This window comes from Pezoporus flaviventris, unplaced genomic scaffold (assembly GCF_033815535.1).
Source record: "Pezoporus flaviventris isolate CSIRO_AGI_PZ_B2104156 unplaced genomic scaffold, CSIRO_AGI_Pfla_v1 ptg000101l, whole genome shotgun sequence".
Classification (NCBI taxonomy): Eukaryota; Metazoa; Chordata; class Aves; order Psittaciformes; family Psittacidae; genus Pezoporus; species Pezoporus flaviventris.
Window position 1 is genome coordinate 484,497 of NW_026892649.1, and position 19,638 is coordinate 504,134.

Consider the following 19,638-nt stretch of genomic DNA (forward strand, 5'->3'; position numbering starts at 1 on the left):
TACTTTGCCTTGCCTGGATTTGCCTGGCCTGCCCTGGTTTTGTATGACCTGGACTGGCCTGGCCTGGACTTGCCTTGCCTGAACTTTCCTGGCCTGGACTTACAAAGCCTACCCTTGCCGGGCCTGGACTTGCCTAAATGCCTTGCCTTGCCTTGTATAGCCTTGCCTTGTCTATCCTTTCCTTGCCTTGACTTGCCTGGCCTGGCCTGCCCTTGCTTTGCCCTGCGTTGCCTTGCCTTGCCTTGATTGTCTGGCCTTCCCTTGCCTTGCCTTGCCTTGCCTTGCCTAGCCTAGCCTAGCCTAGCCTAGCCTTTCTTGGCCTGGCCTTGGCTTACCTGGCTTTACCAGGCTTTGTATTTCCTGTCCTGGAGAGGCCTTGCCTTGCCTAGCCTTACCTTGCCTTACCTGGCCTAGCATTGCCTGTCCTGGACTGCCCTTGCCTTGCCTTGCCTTCCTTTGCCTGGCCTAGCCTTGCCTTGCCTGGTCTTGCCTGGCTTTGCCTTGCCTTGCCTTGCCTGGCATTGCTTCTCCTGGCCTTGCCCTGCCTGGCCTTGAATGGCCTGGCCTTGCTTTCTCTTGCCTTGCCTTGCCTTGCCTTGTATTGCCTTGCCCTTCCTGGCCTGGGCTGGACTTGCACTGCCAGTCCTGGACTTGCCTTGCCTTGCTTTGCTTGACTTACCTTGCTTTGTCTTGCCTTGCCTAGCCTTGCCTTTCCTCACCTTGACTTGCCTTGACTTGAAATGCCTTGCCTGGCCTGGCCTGTCATGACCTGGCCTGGCCTTGCATTCCCTGGCCTTGAGTCGCCTGGCCTTGCCTGGCTTGGCCTTCCCTCCCCTGGCCTTCCCTGGCTTAACCTGGCCTTGCATTGCCTGTGCTGGACTGGCCTTGCCTTGCTTGCCTAGCCTTGCATTCCCTTCCCTTCCGTTGACTTGCCTGCCTTGCCTTGCTTTGACTTGCCTCGCATTGCCTTGCCTGCCCTGGCCTGGCCTCGCCTGGCTTGCCTGGTGTTGCCTTGCATAGCCTTACCTGGCCTTACCTGGCCTAGCATTGCCTGTCTGGGAGTGGCCTTGCATTGCATAGCCTTGCCTTGCCTTGCTTTGCCTTACCAGGCCTAACCTGGCCTTGCATTGTCTATCGTGGACTGCCCTTGCCTTCCCTTGCCTTCCTTTGCTTGGCCTTGCCTGGCCTTGCCTGGCCTTGCCTTGTCTTGCCTTGCCTTGCCTGGCATTGCCTTGCCTTGCCTTGCCTTGCCTTGCCTGGCATTGCCTTGCATAGCCTTCCCTGGGATTACCTGGCCTAGCATTGCCTGTCCTGGAGTGGCCTGGCCTTGCCTTGCCTTGCCTTGCCTTGCCTTGCCTTGCCTTGCCTTGGCTGGCATGGCATGGCCTGGCCTGGCCTTGCCTTCCCTGGCCTTGCCTGGCATGGCCTTGTGTGGCCTGGCCTTTTCTGGACTGGCCTGGCTTTGCTTTCCCTGTGATTTCCTGGCCTTGCCTTGCCTTTATTAGCCTGGCCTGGACCTGACCTGCTTGGCCTTGCCTGGCCTTTCCTTACTTGGCCTTACCTGGCCTTGCATGGCCGGTCTAGACCTGGACTAGCTTTGCCTTGCCTAGCCTTACCTTGCCTTAACTGGCCTTGCCTTTCCTTGCCTGACCTGGCCTGGCCTTCCCTTCATGGGTCTTGACTTCCCTTGCCTTGCCTTGCCTCTCCTGGACGGGACTCACCTGTCTTGCCTTGCCTTGCCTCGCCTCGGCTGGCCTTGCCTGTCATGCCCTGGTCTTGTATGACCTGGCCTGGCCTGGCCTGGCCTGGCCTTTCCTGGCCTGGCCTTTCCTAGCCTGGCCTTGCTTTGCGTTACCCGGCCTTCCATTGCCTGTCATGGACTTGCCTTACCTTGTCTTGCCTTGCATTGCCTTACCTGGCCTTGCCAGGCCTGGCCTGGTTTGGCCTTGCCTTGCCTGGCCTTGCATTACCTGTCATGGCCTCATCTGGCCCGGCCTTCCCTTCTCTTTCCTTGACTTGCATTGCACTGAATTGCCTGGCCTGTCCTGCCTAGGCCTGGCCTTGCCATGCCTTGCCTGGCCAGCCCTTGCCTGGACTGGCCTGCCCTGGCCTGGCCTTGCCGTGCCTTTCCTGGCCAGGCCTTGCCTAGATTGGCCTGGCCTGACCTTGTCTTGCCTGGCAATCCCTGGCCTGCCCTTACATCTCCCTGCCTGGCCTGGCCTGGCCTGGCCTGCCCTGAGATTGCCTGTCCTGCCGTGGCCTGACCTGGCCTGGCCTTGTCTTTCCTGACCTTCTCTGGCCTCGTCTAGCCTGGCCTTTTCTTACATGGCCTTTTATTGCCTGGTCTGGCCTGGCCTTCCCTGCTCTTGTCTGGCCTTGCCTGGCCTGGCTTTTCCTGGCATGTCATAGCCTGGCCTTTCCTCACCTGGCCTTGCATTGCCTGGCCTTGCATTCCCTTCCCCTCCCTTGCATTGCTCTGAATTGGATTGCCTGGCCTGGCCTCACCTGTCCTTGAATTACCTGGAATTACCTGGGCTGGCATTGTCTGTCTTGGTCTTGCCTTTCATTGCCTTGCCTTGCCTTGCCTGGCCTTGCCATGACTTGCCTTGCCTTGCCAGGCCTGGCCTGGCTTTCCTTGCCTTGCGTTGCCTTGCCTTCCCTTGCCTTGACTTGCACTGACTTGCCTTCCCTGGCCTGGCCTGGCCTGGCTTTGCCTTGTCTTGCCTTGCCTTGCCTGGCCTTGCATTGCCTGGACTTGCCTAGCATTGATTGGCCTGGCCTTGCCTGGCATTCCCTACCCTATCCTTTCCTTGCCTTGCCTTGCCTTGTCTTAGATTGCCTTGCCTAGCCTTCCCTTGCATTGCCTTGCCTTGCCTTACCTGGCCTTGGCTTGCCTTGCCTGGCCTGACCTTGCCTGGCCTGGACTTGCCTTGCCTTGCCTTGCCTTGATTGGCCTGGCCTGGCCTGGCCTTCAGTTGCCTTACCTTTCCTTGCCTTGCCTTTATTGGCCTGGCCTGGCCTGGCCTGGCCTTGCATTGTCTTGCTTTGCTTGTCCTGGTCTGGATTTGCCTTGCATGGCTTGACCTGGCTTTGCCTTGCCTAGCCACGGCTTGCCTTGACTTGCACTGACTTGCCCTGCCTTTGCTTTCCTTCTCTGCCCTAGCCTGGCCTGGCATGGCCTGGCCTTGCTTGGCCTTGCTTTGTCTTGCTTTGCCTTGCCTTGCCTTGTCTTTAATGGCCTTGACTGGCCTTGCCTGGCCTGGCCTTACCAAGCCTTCCCTTGCCTGTCCTGGCCTTATATTACTTGGCATTGCATTGCCTGGCCTGGCCTGGCCTAAGTTTGCCTTGCCTTGCCTTGCCTTGCCTGGCTTGGCCTTGCCTTGCCTTGCCTTGCCTAGCCTTAGCTTGCCTTGCCTTGCCTTGCCTGGCCTTGCCTGGCCTGGCCTGGCCTTGGCTTACCTTTCCTTGCCTTGCCTGGCCTTCCATGGCCTGGCCTTTCCTTGCCTGGCCATGCCTCACCTGGCCTGGTCTTGCCTTGCCTGGCCTTTTCTTGCCTTGCCTTGCCTGGATTTGCCTGGCCTGCCCTGGTTTTGTATGACATGGACTGGCCTGGCCTGGACTTTCCTGGACTTTCCAAGCCTACCCTTGCTGGTCCTGGACTTGCCTAAACTTGCCTTGCCTTGTGTAGTCTTGCCTTGTCAATCCTTGCCTTGCCTTGACTTGCCTGGCCTGGCCTGGCCTTGCCTTGCCTTGCATTGCCTTGCTTCGCCTTGTCTTGCCTTGATTGTCTGGCCTGTCCTTCCCTTCCCTTGCCTTGCCTTGCCTTGCCTTGCCTTGCCTAGCCTAGCCTAGCCTTACCTTGCTTTGCCTTGCCTTGCCTGGCCCTGCCTTCATGGCCTGGCCTGGCCTTGTCTTACCTGGCCTTACCAGGCCTTGCATTTCCTGTCCTGGACAGGCCTTGCCTTGCCTAGCCTTTCCTTGCCTTGCCTGGCCTTGCTGGCCTTGCCTTCCCTGGCCTGGCCTGGCCTTTCCTTCCCTGGCCTTACCTGGCCTTGCATTGCCTGTCCTGGGACTTGCCTTGGACTGACTTGCCTTGACTGGCCTGCCCTGGCCTGGCCTTTCCTTACCTTGCCTTACCTGGCCCTCCGTTGCCTGTCCTGGACTGGCCTTGCCTTGCCTTGCAGTGCATTACCTGGCCTAGCATTGCCTGTCCTGGAGAGGCCTTGCATTGCCTTGCCTTGCCTTGCATTGCCCTGCCTTGCCTGGCCTTGCCTTGCCTTATTACCAGGCCTTACCTGGCCTTGCTTTAACTCTCCTAGACTGTCCTTGCCTTACCTTGCAATGTCTGGCCTTGCCTTGCCTTGCATAGCCTTACCTCACCTTACCTGGCCTAGCATTGCCTGTCCTGGACTGCCCTTGAATTGCCTTGCCATCCTTTGCCTGGCCTTGCCTTGCCTTGCTTTGCCTGGCCTTGCCTTGCCTCTCCTTGTCTTGCCTGGCCTGGCCTGGCCTGGCCTTGCCTTGCCTTGTCTGGCATTGCTTCTCGTGGCCTTGCCTTGCCTGGCCTTGAATGGCCTTGCCTTGCCTGGCCTTGAATGGCCTGGCCTTCCCTTGTCTTGCCTTGCATTGCCTTGCCTTGCCTGGCCTTGTCTGGCCTGTCCTGGACTTGCCTTGCCTTGCCTTGCCTTGCCTTGCCTTGCTTTGCTTGCCTTGCCTTGCCTCGCCTTGCCTTGCCTTACCTTGATTTGCGTTGACTTGAAATACCTTGCCTGGCCTCTCCTGTCATGACCTGGCCTGGCCTTGCGTTCCCTGGCCTTGAGTCGCCTGGCCTTGCCTGGCTTGGCCTTGCCTCCCCTGGCCTTCTCTGGCTTAACCTGGGCTTGCATTGCCTGTCTTGGACTGGCCTGCTTTCCCTTCCCTTCCCTTCCCTTCCCTTCCCTTCCCTTCCCTTCCCTTCCCTTCCCTTCCCTTCCCTTCCCTTCCCTGCCTCGCATTGCCTCGCATTGCCTCGCATTGCCTCGCATTGCCTCGCATTGCCTCGCATTGCCTCGCATTGCCTTGCCTCCCCTGGCTTAACCTGGCCTTGCATTGCCTGTCCTGGACTGGCCTTGCCTTGCCTTGCCTTGCCTAGCCTTGCCTTCCCTTCCCTTACCTTGACTTGCCGGCCTTGCTTTGCCTTGATTTGCCTTGCCTTGCCTTGCCTTGCCTTGCCTTGCCTTGCCTTGCCTTCCCTTCCCTTCCCTTCCCTTGACTTGCCTCGCATTGCCTTGCCTTGCCTCCCCTGGCCTTCCCTGGCTAAACCTGGCCTTGCATTGCCTGTCCTGGACTGGCCTTGCCTTGCCTTGCCTTGCCTAGCCTTGCCTTCCCTTCCCTTACCTTGACTTGCCTGCCTTCCTTTGCCTTGATTTGCCTTGCCTTGCCTTGCCTAGCCTTGCCTTCCCTTCCCTTCCCTTGGCTTGCCTCGCATTGCCTTGCATTGCCTCCCCTGGCCTTCCCTGGCTTAACCTGGCCTTGCATTGCCTGTCCTGGACTGGCCTTGCCTTCCCTTCCCTTCCCTTGACTTGCCTGCCTTGCCTTGCCTTGCCTTGCCTTTCCTGGCCTTTCCTTTCCTTGCCTTTCCTGGCCTGGCCTTTCCATGGCTTGCCTTACCTGGCCTTACCTGCCCTTGCCTGGCTTGGGCTGGCCTTGTCTTGCCTTACCTGGCCTGCGTTGCCTGTCCTGAACAAGCCTTGCCTTGTCTTGCCTTGCCTTGCCTTGCCTGGCCTTCCAAGGGTTTGCCTATACTGGCCTGTCCTTGCATTTCCTGGCATGGTCTGGCCTGGCCTTTCATGGGCTGTCCTGGCCTTGCCTTCCCTTGCCTGACCTGGCCTTTCCTTGCCTTACCTGTACTTACCTGGACTTGCACTGCCTGGCCTGGCCTGTCCTGGACTGAACTTGCCATATCTGGCCTTGCATTGGCAGTCCTGGTCTTGACTGGCCTTGCCTGGCCTGCCCTTGCCTGCCCTTGCCTGTCCTGGCCTTACCTGGCCTGCATTGCCTGTCCGGGACGAGCCTTGCCTTGCTTTGCCTTGCCTTGCCTAGACTTGCCTCTCCTGGCCTGGCCTGGCCTGGCCTGCCTTGCATTCCCTGGCCTTGCCTTGCCTTGCCTTGCCTTGCCTTGCCTTCCCTTCCCTTCCCTTCCCTTGACTTGCCTCGCATTGCCTTGCCTTGCCTCCCCTGGCCTTCCCTGGCTAAACCTGGCCTTGCATTGCCTGTCCTGGACTGGCCTTGCCTTGCCTTGCCTTGCCTAGCCTTGCCTTCCCTTCCCTTACCTTGACTTGCCTGCCTTCCTTTGCCTTGATTTGCCTTGCCTTGCCTTGCCTAGCCTTGCCTTCCCTTCCCTTCCCTTGGCTTGCCTCGCATTGCCTTGCATTGCCTCCCCTGGCCTTCCCTGGCTTAACCTGGCCTTGCATTGCCTGTCCTGGACTGGCCTTGCCTTGCCTTGTCTTGCCTAGCCTTGCCTTCCCTTCCCTTCCCTTGACTTGCCTGCCTTGCCTTGCCTTGCCTTGCCTTTCCTGGCCTTTCCTTTCCTTGCCTTTCCTGGCCTGGCCTTTCCATGGCTTGCCTTACCTGGCCTTACCTGCCCTTGCCTGGCTTGGGCTGGCCTTGTCTTGCCTTACCTGGCCTGCATTGCCTGTCCTGAACAAGCCTTGCCTTGTCTTGCCTTGCCTTGCCTTGCCTGGCCTTCCAAGGGTTTGCCTATACTGGCCTGTCCTTGCATTTCCTGGCATGGTCTGGCCTGGCCTTTCATGGGCTGTCCTGGCCTTGCCTTCCCTTGCCTGACCTGGCCTTTCCTTGCCTTACCTGTACTTACCTGGACTTGCACTGCCTGGCCTGGCCTGTCCTGGACTGAACTTGCCATATCTGGCCTTGCATTGGCAGTCCTGGTCTTGACTGGCCTTGCCTGGCCTGCCCTTGCCTGCCCTTGCCTGTCCTGGCCTTACCTGGCCTGCATTGCCTGTCCGGGACGAGCCTTGCCTTGCTTTGCCTTGCCTTGCCTAGACTTGCCTCTCCTGGCCTGGCCTGGCCTGGCCTGCCTTGCATTCCCTGGCCTTGCCTCGCCTTGCCTTGCCTTGTCTTGCCTTGCCTTTCCCTGCCAGTCCTTGTTTGGCCTTATCTTGCCTGGCCTTTCTTTTCCTTTCCTTCCCTTGATTTGCTTTTCCTTCCCTTGCCTGGCCTTGCCTTGCCTTCCCTTGCCTGTCCTTGCCTTGCCTTGCCTGGACTTGCCTGGCCTTGCTTGTCTTGCCTTGCCTTGCCTTGTTTTGTATGACCTGGCCGAGCCTGGCCTCGCCTGATCTTGCATGGCCTTACCTGGCCTTGCATTGCCCGTCCTGCAATTTCCTTGCATTGCCTTGCCTTGCTTTGCTTCACCTTGCCTTGCCTTTCCTTGCCTTGTCTTGCCTTGCCTTGCCTTTCCTTGCCATGCCTTGCCTGGCCTGGCCATGCATGGACTTCCCTGGCCTTGCCTGACCTGGCTTTACCTGGACTTACCTGGCCTTTCCTGGCCTTGCATGGACTGGGCAGTCCTGGACTGGCCTTGCCTTGCCTCGCCTTACCTTGCCTTGCCAGGCCTTGCCTGGCCTGGCCTGGTTTTGTATGACTTGGCCTAGCCTGGCCTGGCCAGGCCTGGCCTGGCATTGCCTGGCCTTACCTGGCCTTGCATTGCGTGGCCTTTCCTGGCCTTTCATTGCCTGTCCTGGACTTGCCTAGGCTTGCCTTCCCTTGCCTTGCTTAGCCTTGCTTTGTCTTGCCTGGCCTAGCCTTGCTTTGTCTTGCCTGGCCTGGCCTTCCCTTGCATGACCTGGCCTATCATGGCCTGGGCTAGCACGGCCTTGCCTGATCTTTACCTGGCCTGGCCTGGCCTGGCTTTGTCTTGCCTGTCCTTGCCTGGCTTGGCCTTACCTTGCCTGGCATTGCCTAGCCTTGCCTTGCCTTCCTTTGCCTTGTCTTGCCTGGCCTTAACTGGCTTGGCCTTTCCTGGTCTTACCTGGCCTTACCTGGTCTTGCATTGCGTGTCCTGGCCTCTCCTGGACTGGACTGGGCTTGCCTTGTCTTGCCTGGCCTAGTCTGGCCTTGCCTTGCATTGCCTGCCCTGGTCTGGCCTTGCTTACCTGGCCTGGCCTGGCCTGGCCTTGCCTCGCCTGGTCTTGCCTGGCCTTACCTGGTTTTGCCTTGCCTTGCCTTGTCTGCCTGGGCTCCCTTGGTGTGGACTGGCCTTGCTGGCCTGGCCTGGTCTTGCCTGGCCTGTCCTTAATGGCCTATCCTTACCTGGCCTGGCCTTGCCTTGCCTTGCCTTGCCTCGACTAGGCTGGCTTGCCTTGCCTTGCCTAGCATTTCCTGGCCTGGCCTGGATTTCCTGGCCTTGCCTTGCCTCTCATTTCCTTGCCTTGCCTTGCCTTGTCTTGAATTTCCTTTACTGGCCTGGCCTGGCCTGGCATTGGCTGGCCTTGTCTGTCCTGATATTACCTATCCTTACCTGGCCTTACCTGGTCTTACCTGGCATTGCAATGCCTGTCCTGGTATGTCCCAGAGTGGCCTTGCACTGCCTTGCATTGCTGTGCCTTGCCTGGCCTTGCTTTGATTTGCCTAGACTCACCTGGCCTTCCCTGGCCTGGCCTGGCCTGCCCTTGACTGGACTGCCCTAGCTTGCCTGGCCTTGCCTTACCTTGCATGGCCTTGCCTTGCCTGGCCTTGCCTTGCCTTGCTATCCTTACCTTGCCTTGCCTTGCCTGGCCTGGCCTAGACTTGCCTTCATAGCCTGGCCTGGCCTTGCCTTACCTGGCCTTACCAGGCATTGCATTGCCTGTCCTGGACTGGCCTTTCCTTGCCTAGCCTTACCTTGCCTTGCATTGCCTTGCCTGGCCTTGCCTGGCCTGGCATGGCCTTTCCTTGCCTGGCCATGTCTTGCCTCGCCTGGCCTTGTCTTGACTTGCCTTGCCTTGTATTACCTTGCCTTGCCTGGACTTGCCTGGCCTGCCCTGGTTTTGTATGACCTGGACTGGCTTGGCTTGGCCTTGCCTAGCCTTACCAAGCTTTCCATTGCCTGTCCTGGAGCTGCCTAAACTTGCCTTTCCTTGCATTGTGTAACCTTGCCTTGTCTAGGCTTCCCTTGCTTTGCATTGCTTTTCTGGCCTGTCCTTCCCTTCCCTTCCCTTCCCTTGCCTTACCATGTCTTGCCTTGCCTTGTATTGCCTTGCCTTGTCTTGCCTTGCCTTGCCTTGTCTTTGCTTGCGTTGCCTTGCCTTGCCTTGCCTTGTCTTGCCTTGACTTGCGTGGCCTTACCTGGCCTAGCCTGGCCTGGTCTGGACTGTCCTGGCCTGTGCTGGCCTTGCCTTGCTATGCTTTGCATTGCTTTGCTTTGCCTGGCCTAGGATTCACAGCCTGGCCTGTCCTGGCCTTGGTTTACCTGGCTTTACCTGGCCTTGCATTGCTTTTCCTGGACTGGCCTTGGCTTGCCTTGCTTTGCTTTGCCTTGCTTTTCCTGGCCTTGCCTGGCCTGGTCTGGCCTGGTTTGTCCTGGCCTTGCCTTGCCTGGCCATGCCTGGCCTGGCCTTGTCTTACCTTGCCTTGCCTTGTATTGCCTTGCCTTGCCTGGCCTTGCATTGCCCTGATTTTGTATGACCTAGCCCGGCCTGGCCTTACCAGGCCATCCATTGCCTGTCTTCGACTTGCTTTACCTTGTATTGCCTTGCCTTGTCTAGCCTTGCCTTGCCTTGGCTCGCCTTGCCTTGCCTTGCCTTGGTTGCCTGGCCTGTCCTACCCTAGCCTTACCTTGCCTTGCCTGGCCTGGCCTGGCCTTGCCTTCATGGCCTGGCCTAGCCTGGGCTTGCCTTGCCTTGCCTGGCCTTGCCTTCCCCTGTATTGCCTTGCCTTGTTTTTCCTTGCTTTGCCCTGCCTTGCCTTGCCTTGCCTGCCTGATCAGGCCTGGCCAGGCCTGGCCTGAACTTGCCTTGCTATGCCTGGCATTGCTTCTCCTGGCCATGCCTTGCCTTGTTTGGCCTGGCCTGGCCACGCCTTGCTTTGCCTTCCCTTGTATTGCATTGCCTTGCCTGGCCTTGCCTGGCCTGGCCAGGTTGTATATGAACTGGGCAGGCCTGGTTGGTCTGGCCTTGCCTGGCCTTACCTGGCTTTGCTTTTACTGTCCTGGACTTGCCTTGTATTACCTTGCCTTGCCTTGCCTTGACTAGCCTTGCCTTGCCTTGCCTTGCCTTGACTAGCCTTGCCTTGCCTTGCATTGACATGACTTGCCTTGCCTTGTCTAGCCTTACCTTGCCTTGCATGACCTTGACTTGCATTTCCTTGCTTTGCCTTGCCTTGCCCTGCTGGCCTTCGCTGGCCTTGCCTGACCTGGACTTAACTAGTCAGCCCTGGCCTTACCTGGTCCTACCTGGCCTTGCATATACTGTCCAGTCCTGGACTGGCCTTATCTTGCCTTGCATGGCCTGGCCTGGCCTTGCCTTCATGGCCTCGCCTGGCCTGGGCTTAACTTGCCTTGCCTTAACCTATATTGCCTTGCCTTGTTTTGCCTTGCTTTGCCCTGCCTTGCCTAGCCTTGCCTGGCCAGGCCTTGCCTTCCGTGTCTTTTCCTGGTCTTCCATTGCCTTGATTGCCCTGGCCTGGCCTGGCCTGGCCTTCACCTGCTTGGCCTTGCCTGGCTTTTTTTTGCCTTGCCTTCCCTGGCCTTATCTGGCCTTGTGTTGCCTGTCCTGGACTGGCCTTGCCTTGCATTGCCTTACCTGGCCCTACCTGGCTGTCCTGGAGTGGCCTTGCTTTCCCTTGCCTTGTCAATGGCTCAGTGTCCAGCTGGAGACCAGTAACGAGTGGCGTCCCTCAGGGATCGGTGTCGGGACCGGTCTTGTTCAACACCTTTGTCGCTGACATGGACAGTGGGATTGAGCGCACCCTCAGCAAGTTTGCCGATGACACCGAGCTGTGTGGTTCGGTTGATACCCTGGAGGGAAGGAATGCCATCCAGAGGGACCTCGACACGCTTGTGAGGTGGGCTGATGCCGACCTCATGGAGTTTAACCATGCCAAGTGCAAGGTCCTACACCTGGGTGGGAGCAATCCCAGGCACAGCTGCAGGTTGGGCAGAGAAGAGATTCAGAGCAGCCCAAGGAGAAGGACTTGGGGGTGTTGGTTGATGAGAAAATGAACATGAGCCGGCTTCAGTGTGCGCTCACAGCCCAGAAACCAACCGTATCCTGGGCTGGATCAAAAGGAGCGTGACCAGCAGGTCGAAGGAGGTGATCCTGCCCCTCTGCTCTGCTCTGGTGAGACCTCACCTGGAGCATTGTGTGCAGTTCTGGTGTCCTCAACATAAAAAGGACATGGAGCTGTTGGAACAAGTCCACAGGAGGCCACAAGGATGATCAGGGACTGGAGCACCTCCTGTATGAAGACAGGCTGAGGAAGTTGGGGCTGTTCAGCCTGGAGAAGAGAAGGCTGCGTGGAGACCTCAGAGCAGCTTCCAGTATCTGAAGGGGGGCTATAGGGATGCTGGGGAGGGACTCTTCATTAGGGACTGTAGTGACAGGACAAGGGGGAACGGGTTCAAACTGAAACAGGGGAAGTTTAGATTGGATATAAGGAGGAAATTCTTTCCTGTGAGGGTGGTGAGGCACTGGAATGGGTTGCCCAGGGAGGTTGTGAATGCTCCATCCCTGGCAGTGTTCAAGACCAGGTTGGATGAGGCCTTGGGTGAGATGGTTTAGTGTGAGGTGTCCCTGCCCACGGCAGGGTGTTCAACTGGATGATCTTAAGGTCCTTTCCAACCCTAAATATTCCATGATTCTATGATTCTATGAAATGTGGGTGAGGAAATGGAGTTGTGAAGTTTGATCCCCCAAAGGGCCGCAGTTCGCCCCATGGAGACCCCACGATCCCCACTGACACCCCCCCTCCGTACCCCCCATTGCCATTTACCCCATTACAGCCCATTGCCCACATTGCCCCCATTACCTCCCATTGCCCCCATAGCCCCATTACACTCCATTGCCCACATTGCCCTCATTGCCCTCCATTGCCCCCATTACCTCCCATTGCCCCCCATTGCCCACATTACCTCCCATCACCCCGCATTGTCTCCATTGCCCCCACTGCGCCCATTACCCCATTGCCCAATTACCCTCCATTGCCCCCCATTACCCCATTGTCCCCATTACCCCATTGCCCCCATTACCCCATTGCCTCCATTACCCCCACATTGGCTACATTGCCCCCCATTATCCCCATTACACTCATTGCCTCCATTACCCCCACATTGGCTACATTGCCCCCCATTATCCCCATTACACTCATTGCCTCCATTACCCGCACATTGGCCCCATTGTCCCCCATAACCCCCATAACAGGAACAGAGCGCGCGTTGGCTGGGGGGGGAAAGGAGGGAGATGGGGGGCGATCGGACCCCTATGCCCCCCTATAGAACCCTATGGGGCAGGGACAGGTTCACACCCACTGCTGGCTCCATGGCTTTATATGGGGGCAATGGCGGTAATGGGGCAATGGGAGCAATTTGGGGTAATGGGGGGCAATGGGGTAAAGGGGGGGGTCTCGGGGTCTCGAGCTCTGCCCCCTGCATCCTGGTACTGGAGCTGCTGCTGCTTCCCCCTCCAAGGGACTCGTAAAGAGACCCCCCCCTCCATGGTCAGACCCTGCAGGGACCCATAGAGACCCCATAGAGAGACCCATAGAGACCCCATAGAGACTCATAGAGACCCATAGAGATCCATACACACCGCAGAGAACCCGAAAGCGACCCAAAGTGAACCATAGAGACCCCATAGAGCCCCCATAGAGACCCCATAGAGCCCCCATAGAGACCCCATAGAGACCCATAGACTACAGGGACTACAACCCTGATCATGCAACGCGGCACCCATAGAGCCCCTTTACGGTGGCGCCCAGCCGGGACTACAACTCCCATCGTGCAGCGCGGCACCCATTGAGCCCCGTTATGGCGGCGCCCAGTTATGACTACAACTCCCATCGTACCCCGCGGCTCCCATAGAACACCATTATACAGACGCCAGGCGGCACTACGACTCCCATCATGCCGCGCGGCACCCAGAGAGCACCACGATGGCGGCGCCCAGCCTGGACTACAACTCCCATGATGCAGCGCGACACCCCTACAGCACCACTAAGGCGGCGCCCGGCTTGGACTACAACTCCCGTCGTGCCGCGCGGCGCTCCCAGCGCGCCAATTTCGGCCATCATGGCGGAGCTGGGCCGCTGGCTCCGGACCGAGCTGGAGCTGCCCCCCAGCGCCCTCCCCTCCGAGCCCGAGCTGCGCAGGTTGGAGCCCGCGGGACCCCCCAGTGGGGGCTTTTGGGGTCCTGGGGGGGTTGGGGTGCTCCTGACCCCCTCTCTTTGTCTCCCCCCCACCTCCAGGCTGTGCACGGGGCCCTGTGCCCCCATCTGGGAGTACATCATGGGCCACGTGCGGCACCCGCGGTGAGGGGGGCACCCCAACATCTGGGGGGAGGAACTGCAACATCTGGAGGGACCCCAAACCTCGGATCGGTCCCTAAAATACGGGGGGGGGGGGGAGTTTGTTCCTATAGGAATGTGAAGAAGATCAAAGGGAACCTGCTGTGGTATCCGCTGCACCCAAAAAAAGGGGGGGTGACCCCAAAGCTGCCCCCTCTGGGGACCCCCAAGCTCCTTGGGGAGACTCCAAAACCCCTCAGGAACCCCCAAACCCCTTTGCCTGTTAGGATCCCCCCCCAAAATTGCATTGGGATCCCAAGACCCCCCCCCAGCACCCCCCAGTTCCCCCCTGTGACCCCCCCCAACCCCTTTTATTCTTCCAAATCCATGCACAGGAGCCCCTAATTTCTTTAGGACCCCTCCAAATCCCATTGGGATCCCCAGGAACCCCCAATTCCCTCCCATGATCCCCCCCCAACTCCTCCTTTAACCCCCCCCCGTTTCCTCCTTAACTCGGGGCTCAGGTACCGGCACCTCGAGGAGATTCAGGTTTGGGGGGGGGGAGGGTTTGGGGGGGCTCTATGGGGTTTTGGGGGGTCCCAGAGGGATGGGGGGGTGGAATGTTTCGGGGGGGCGGAGCAAATATGGGGGGGCAAGTTTTGGGCGGGGGGGGGGGAATTTGAAGGGTGGTGGAGGGGGAAAAAATGGGGCTTAAGGGGGGGGGGTGGTGTTCTCAGGTGACCTTTGGTGTCTCTCCCCAGCGAGGGGCGGGGTCAAGCACGCCTTATATGGAAGTGCGCGAGGCCTTGGAGCAGGTGAGGGCGGAGCTTAAAGTGATGGGCGGGGCCGTGGGCGAGGCCGGGGCAGCGGTGCTGGAGCTGGGTGAGTTCATTGGGGGAGGGGGGGGTAAAGGGGCGGGGCTACCGGTCACCTGACCTGAGGCTCTGCCCCCTTTGTTTCCTTATAGAAGAGGCACTGGGGGCGGAGCTTCGCCGCCAGGGGGCGGAGCGTCGCCGAGGGGCGGAGCTTCGGGCCCTGGCGGCGGAGGCGGCGCAGGAGGGGCTGCGGCTGCGGAGGGAGGGGGCCCAGATAAGCTCCGCCCACGGGTGAGCGAGGAGGGGGCGGGGCTTCCCCATGGGTATCCCAATGGGGGCGGGGGGCAGCATTCCCATGATGCTCTGCGCTTGCAGGGAGCCGGGGCCAAAGGTGGGACTGACGTCGAAATTGGCGGTAAGAAGGGGCGGGGCTTATTGGGAAGGAGGAGGGGCTTATGGACGGGGGAGGGGTCTGAGCGTGGCCACGCCCCCTTTCCGCCCCCCCCCCCCCCAGGCCGTGTGCAAGCTGCGGGAGGAGGCACTGGAGGAGCTGCTGGGGCTCCGCCCCTTGTCGAGGTAAGCCCTGCCCCCTTCAGGGCAAGCCCCGCCCACTTCTGCCCTAAACCCCTCCCTGTCCATCACCCCCCAACCCCCCTGCCCTTCCCATTGCCCCCCCAGGCCGCAGGACCTCACCTTGCTCTGGCTGCAGGAGGCCAAGGTGGGTGCCCATGGGGGGAGGGTGGGGGGGGAGGTGGCTGATCCTAACGGTCATGTGACCCCCCCCTCATGTGACCTGACACCCCCTTCACCCCCCCCATCAGGCACTGCTGAACCAACACAGCCCAGAGGAGGTGCTGGAGGCCCTGCAGACACTGCGGTGAGGGGAGGGGCTTAGGAGAGGGGAGGGGCTTAGGAGGGGGTGAAGCTTTGGGAGGGGGTGGGGCTTAGGAAAGGGGCAGGTCCAGTGGGCTGCTGGGGGTGCGGCTTAAAGGGGGCAGGACTTCCCTTATAAGGATCTGAGGGTGTGGGCCCAGGGCACCAGGGAAGGGGCGGGGCTACCGGTGGGTGGAGCCAACAGAGGGGTGGGGGTTCCATCCTCCCCCACTTCCCCGTTGTTCCATTGCAGGAAGGGGTACCCCAAAATCAGCCCTGACCTTGACCCCGACCCTGACCCTCAGCCCCATATGAAGACCCTCATCCAGGTACATGAGGGGACTTGAGGGGCACATTTGGGGGTGCTTTAGGGCTTGGAGCTCCCCATTGATGTGGGGTCTCCCCTTTGCACCCCCCAGGACTGCTGGGTGGATGTGGGGGGACTCTGGGACCTCACCCACTCCTCGGCCTCCCGGCTGTCCCCCCTGAGGCTCCGGCTCCTCCAGCTGCAGGAGGAGATCCAGCAGCGCCTGCAGGGGGACCCCAAAGCCCAGCAGGCTGCCAGGTAAAGCCCTGCACCCCAAAACACCTCCCTGAGCCCCAAAACCACACGGTGCACCCCAAAACCTTCCCCCCTGCACCCCAAAACCACCCCCATGCACCCCAGAAGCCCGATGGCACCCCAAAACAACACCCCTGCACCCTAAATCTATCCCTCCTACACCCCAAAACAACCAGCTCGGCACCCCAAAACCACCCTATGGATTCCCCCATGCACCAAAAACCCTCTCAGGGACCCCCCGAATGCATCCTGCAGTCAGTTTCTCCCCCCTGCACCCCAAACCTGCCCCTGGGCCCTCCCCCATGACCTTTTCCTCCCCACTCCTGAACCCCAGAACCCTTTAGGGACCCTCTCTGTACTTTAAACCTCCCTGAGTTTCCTTCTGAAGTGGGTGCTGGGCTCATAGGGGTCCTTAAAGCCCCCCCAGATTCTCCCTAAACCCAGTGCTGAGACCTTTTGGGGTGCCCCCAACCCCTCCATGGTCCCTGCAGCCCTTTTAGGGTCCTTAAACCCCCCCCAGATTCTCCCTAAACCCAGTGCTGAGACCTTTTGGGGTGCCCCCAACCCCTCCATGGTCCCTGCAGCCCTTTTAGGGTCCCCAACCCCCCCGCCCCTCAAAATAGGTTCTTGAACCCTTTCGGCCCCCCAAACTCCCCTCAACGTTTGGCTTTGGGGCCCCCCCTTGCTACCAGGTTGATGCTGGAGGCCGCAGGGCTCTCAGGGGCTCGGGAGGCTCTGATCCATCAGGTCCAGGAGCTACGGGGCAGCCCCATGGACTCCCCAGAAGCTGCCCTGGGGCCGCTGAGGAGGCAGCTGCAGGAGGGGAAGCAGCGGCTGGTGGGTGCCAACGGGGGAATATGGGGATTTGGGGGGGTGCTGATGGGCTTGGGGGGGTCTGGGGGGTGGAATTTGATGGTTATGGGGAGGGGTTGGGGTCCCTAAAGGGTCCCAGCGCCGCTTTTGGGGAGGGATGAGGGATATTTGAGGGTCCTGTGGGGGGATTTTGGGTCTATAGGGGATGATATGGAGGAGTTTGGGGCTTTAGGGGGGATTTTGGGAGTTCAGCATTGCTGGGAGGGGGATCTGGGGCTTCTGGATGGGTTTGGGGTGAAGGGAGAGGTTTGGGGGGGAAATATGGGGTGATATTTAAGGTGTTTGGGGGTCTTGGGGGGTATTTGGGTCCCTCCCATGGCTTTGGGGTCCCTCATTTCCTTGTGTCCCCCCCCTCCATCCCTTCCAGTCCCGTCGCTGGATCCAGCTCCGGGCTCTGGGCGCATCCAATGGGAAGCTCCAGGCGCAGCTGCGCCCCCTGCAGGCCCAGGTGAGCAAAGAGGGGGAGGGAAGTGGGGCGGGGCTTAACGGTGAGTGGGCGGCGCCTCACCCCCTTGGCCACGCCCCTTTCAGGCCCGAGGAGCTGTGCGGCTCCCCCCAGGGCTGCAGGGGGAAGGGCAGCGGCTGCAGGAAGCGCTGAGCATGCTGGGAAAGGAGAGGGTGCCCCTCCCCCCGAGGTGAGTACATTGGGGGGGGGGAGGGGGGTGGGGGAGGGGGGTGAAGGTCTGTGCTGACCCCTCCCTTCTCCCTTTAGCCCCGCCCACAGCCCACTGCAGCCAATCAGACGTGCCCTAGGAATGGCAGAGAGTGAGGTGGGGGAGGGGCCATAATGGGGGGAGGGGACATAAAGGGGGAGGGGAATTGGAAGGAGGGGCCACAGAGGGGGCAGGGGTCATAAAGGGGGGAGGGCCATAAAGGGGGAGGGGCAATGGGAGGAGGGGCCATAAAGGGGGGAGGGGCAATGGGGCCGTTGCTCAGGGGTGTTTGTGCCTCAGCCCCCACAGGGGGCGCTGTTGCGGGTGGCAGAGCTGCGGGGGGAGCTGGAACAGCTGCAGGGGGCGTGGTCAGCGCAAAGGGCGTGGTCAGCGCAAGGGGCGGGACCCGAGAAGCCCCGCCCACCCCGCGGTGAGTGAAGGGGAGGAGATGGGGGGGTGAGGGTGTGGCCGGCGCTGACCCCGCCCCTTTTCAGCACCCGCGGAGGGCGTGGCCATCGCCGAGCTCCTCCCCCAGCTGCAGGCGCTGTCCATTCGGGTCCAGCAGTGCCTCGAGGGCTGGCCCCACCTCCAGGACGTCATCAGCCAATGGTGAGGCGACGAGGGTGGGTCCGTGAGATGCCACGCCCACCATGTGTGATGTCACATCCCCCCTTCCCCCCTCCTTCGTCTCCCATAGGTGGGAGCAGCCGGCTCAGTGGATACCGGCCACGCCTCCCAGCAGCATCCCCTTCTCCCATTGGCTGAGGCGCTGGTCCCAGGCCACGCATGCCCTGAACTTGCACCGCCCCCTCCCCTTAGCCCCGCCCACCAGCGACGAGGAAGGGTGTGACCAGAGGAAGCCCCACCCCTGAGCCTCGGTTTCATCAGATGCTCCTATTGGATGGGGTGCAGGAGGCGGGGCTTGGAGGAGGGCAGAGCCACAGGGCTGAGTTCCTGGAAGCGTAATAGAGCAGGTCCTATAGAAATAAAGCAGTAAATAAAGTAGGTCCTGTGTTAATTACATGTAAATGAGGTTGCACCCATGTTAATGAGATGCAAAGCAGGTCTTGTGTTAATAAACTCCTCCCACCTACAATAACAGCATGTCAACAAAGCAGAGCCTCCAATAACAATGCACAGATAACGTGTGGCCTACAGTAACACATAAATAAAGCAGGTCCTACAGTAACGAAAGTGTAAACAAAGCAGGTCCTGACATAATAAACCCCCTAATAAAGCAGGACCTACAATAACAGCCTGGGAATAAAGCAGGACCTACAGGAATATGTAAATGAGACAGGCTCTGTGTTAATGACAGGTACATAAAAGTAGGTCCTACATTAACTTGTAAATAAGTTACTCAATAAAGTGGGTCCTGACATAACAACCACCCCCAATACAGTAGGTCCTACAGGAATGAAACTGTAAATACAACATGTAAATAAAGTAGGCCCTACATTAATAACTCCCTCAGCAAATTGGGTCCTACAATAATACCTCCCCGATAAAGTAGGACCTACAATAAGGGCCCATAAATGAAGTAGGTCCTGTCCCAATACCCTGTCAATAGAGCAGATCCGACAGCAAACGTACATAAAATAGGTCCTACGTTAATAAGTGAGTAAATACAGGAGGTCCTGGCACAGCACCATGTAAATACAGGAGGTCCTACAGTAAGAACGTGCAAATAGGGGTGGCTCTATGTTAATGACATGTAAATAAAGCAGGTCCTCCACTAAAAGGACACAAATTAAGTAGGCCCTACATTAATAACATGTAAATAAGGAAGGGTCTATGTAAGTAACATGCAAATAAGGTCAGCCCTACGTGAGTTGCGTGTGGATAAAGCAGGTCTTACGCTAATTGCATGTAAATAAGGGGGGTGTAACGATGGTGGGATGAGAAATGGGGAGGGATGGAGGGAGAGGGGGAGAAATGGCAGGAATGTGGGGAATGGGGGTGGGAAAAAGGGGGAGGGGGAATGGGGGGGCATAAGGGGGGGAGGGGAGAAGATGGGGATGCGGTGGGGGAGGGGAAGTGGGGGACAAATGGGGGGGGCAGGGGCAAGGAAAAGCCCCATATTCAGCCCCATGGGGGGGGCGGCCGGGACGGGGTTAAACGGGGACACGAGTTGGGGAGAGCTCAGAGCTGATTGGCTGTTGCCTGGCAACGCGCGGGAAGCGGAGACGCCGTTGCTTAGCAACCAACCCGGAAGTGCGGCGAGCATCGCCCAACGGGGATGGGGAAAGGCCGAAACGGGGGGGGGAGGGGCCTCGATTTCCTGTGAAATCTTTATTTATTGGTTAATTTTCCTTTTTATACATTCTTTAGGTGACCGCTCCCGCCTCCCCTCCCCCCTCCCCCCGCTATTTACACCGGTGTCAATAAG

General features: G+C 59.3%; 1 protein-coding gene across 1 annotated transcript; it reads left to right on the top strand.

Annotated features, from left to right (window-relative positions):
- Window positions 1-13,249: 13,249 nt before the first annotated feature.
- Window positions 13,250-17,687, top strand: LOC133281579 (HAUS augmin-like complex subunit 5; the record flags this gene model as incomplete). Its single annotated transcript, XM_061477304.1, has 17 exons — window positions 13,250-13,338; window positions 13,435-13,497; window positions 13,608-13,640; window positions 13,998-14,022; window positions 14,235-14,355; window positions 14,441-14,579; window positions 14,664-14,703; window positions 14,803-14,864; window positions 14,967-15,006; window positions 15,110-15,165; window positions 15,415-15,490; window positions 15,581-15,726; window positions 16,416-16,560; window positions 16,964-17,044; window positions 17,128-17,231; window positions 17,309-17,366; window positions 17,550-17,687. Coding segments are annotated over 17 exons (1,416 nt in total), but the record flags the coding sequence as incomplete, so codon positions are not given.
- Window positions 17,688-19,638: the final 1,951 nt, after the last annotated feature.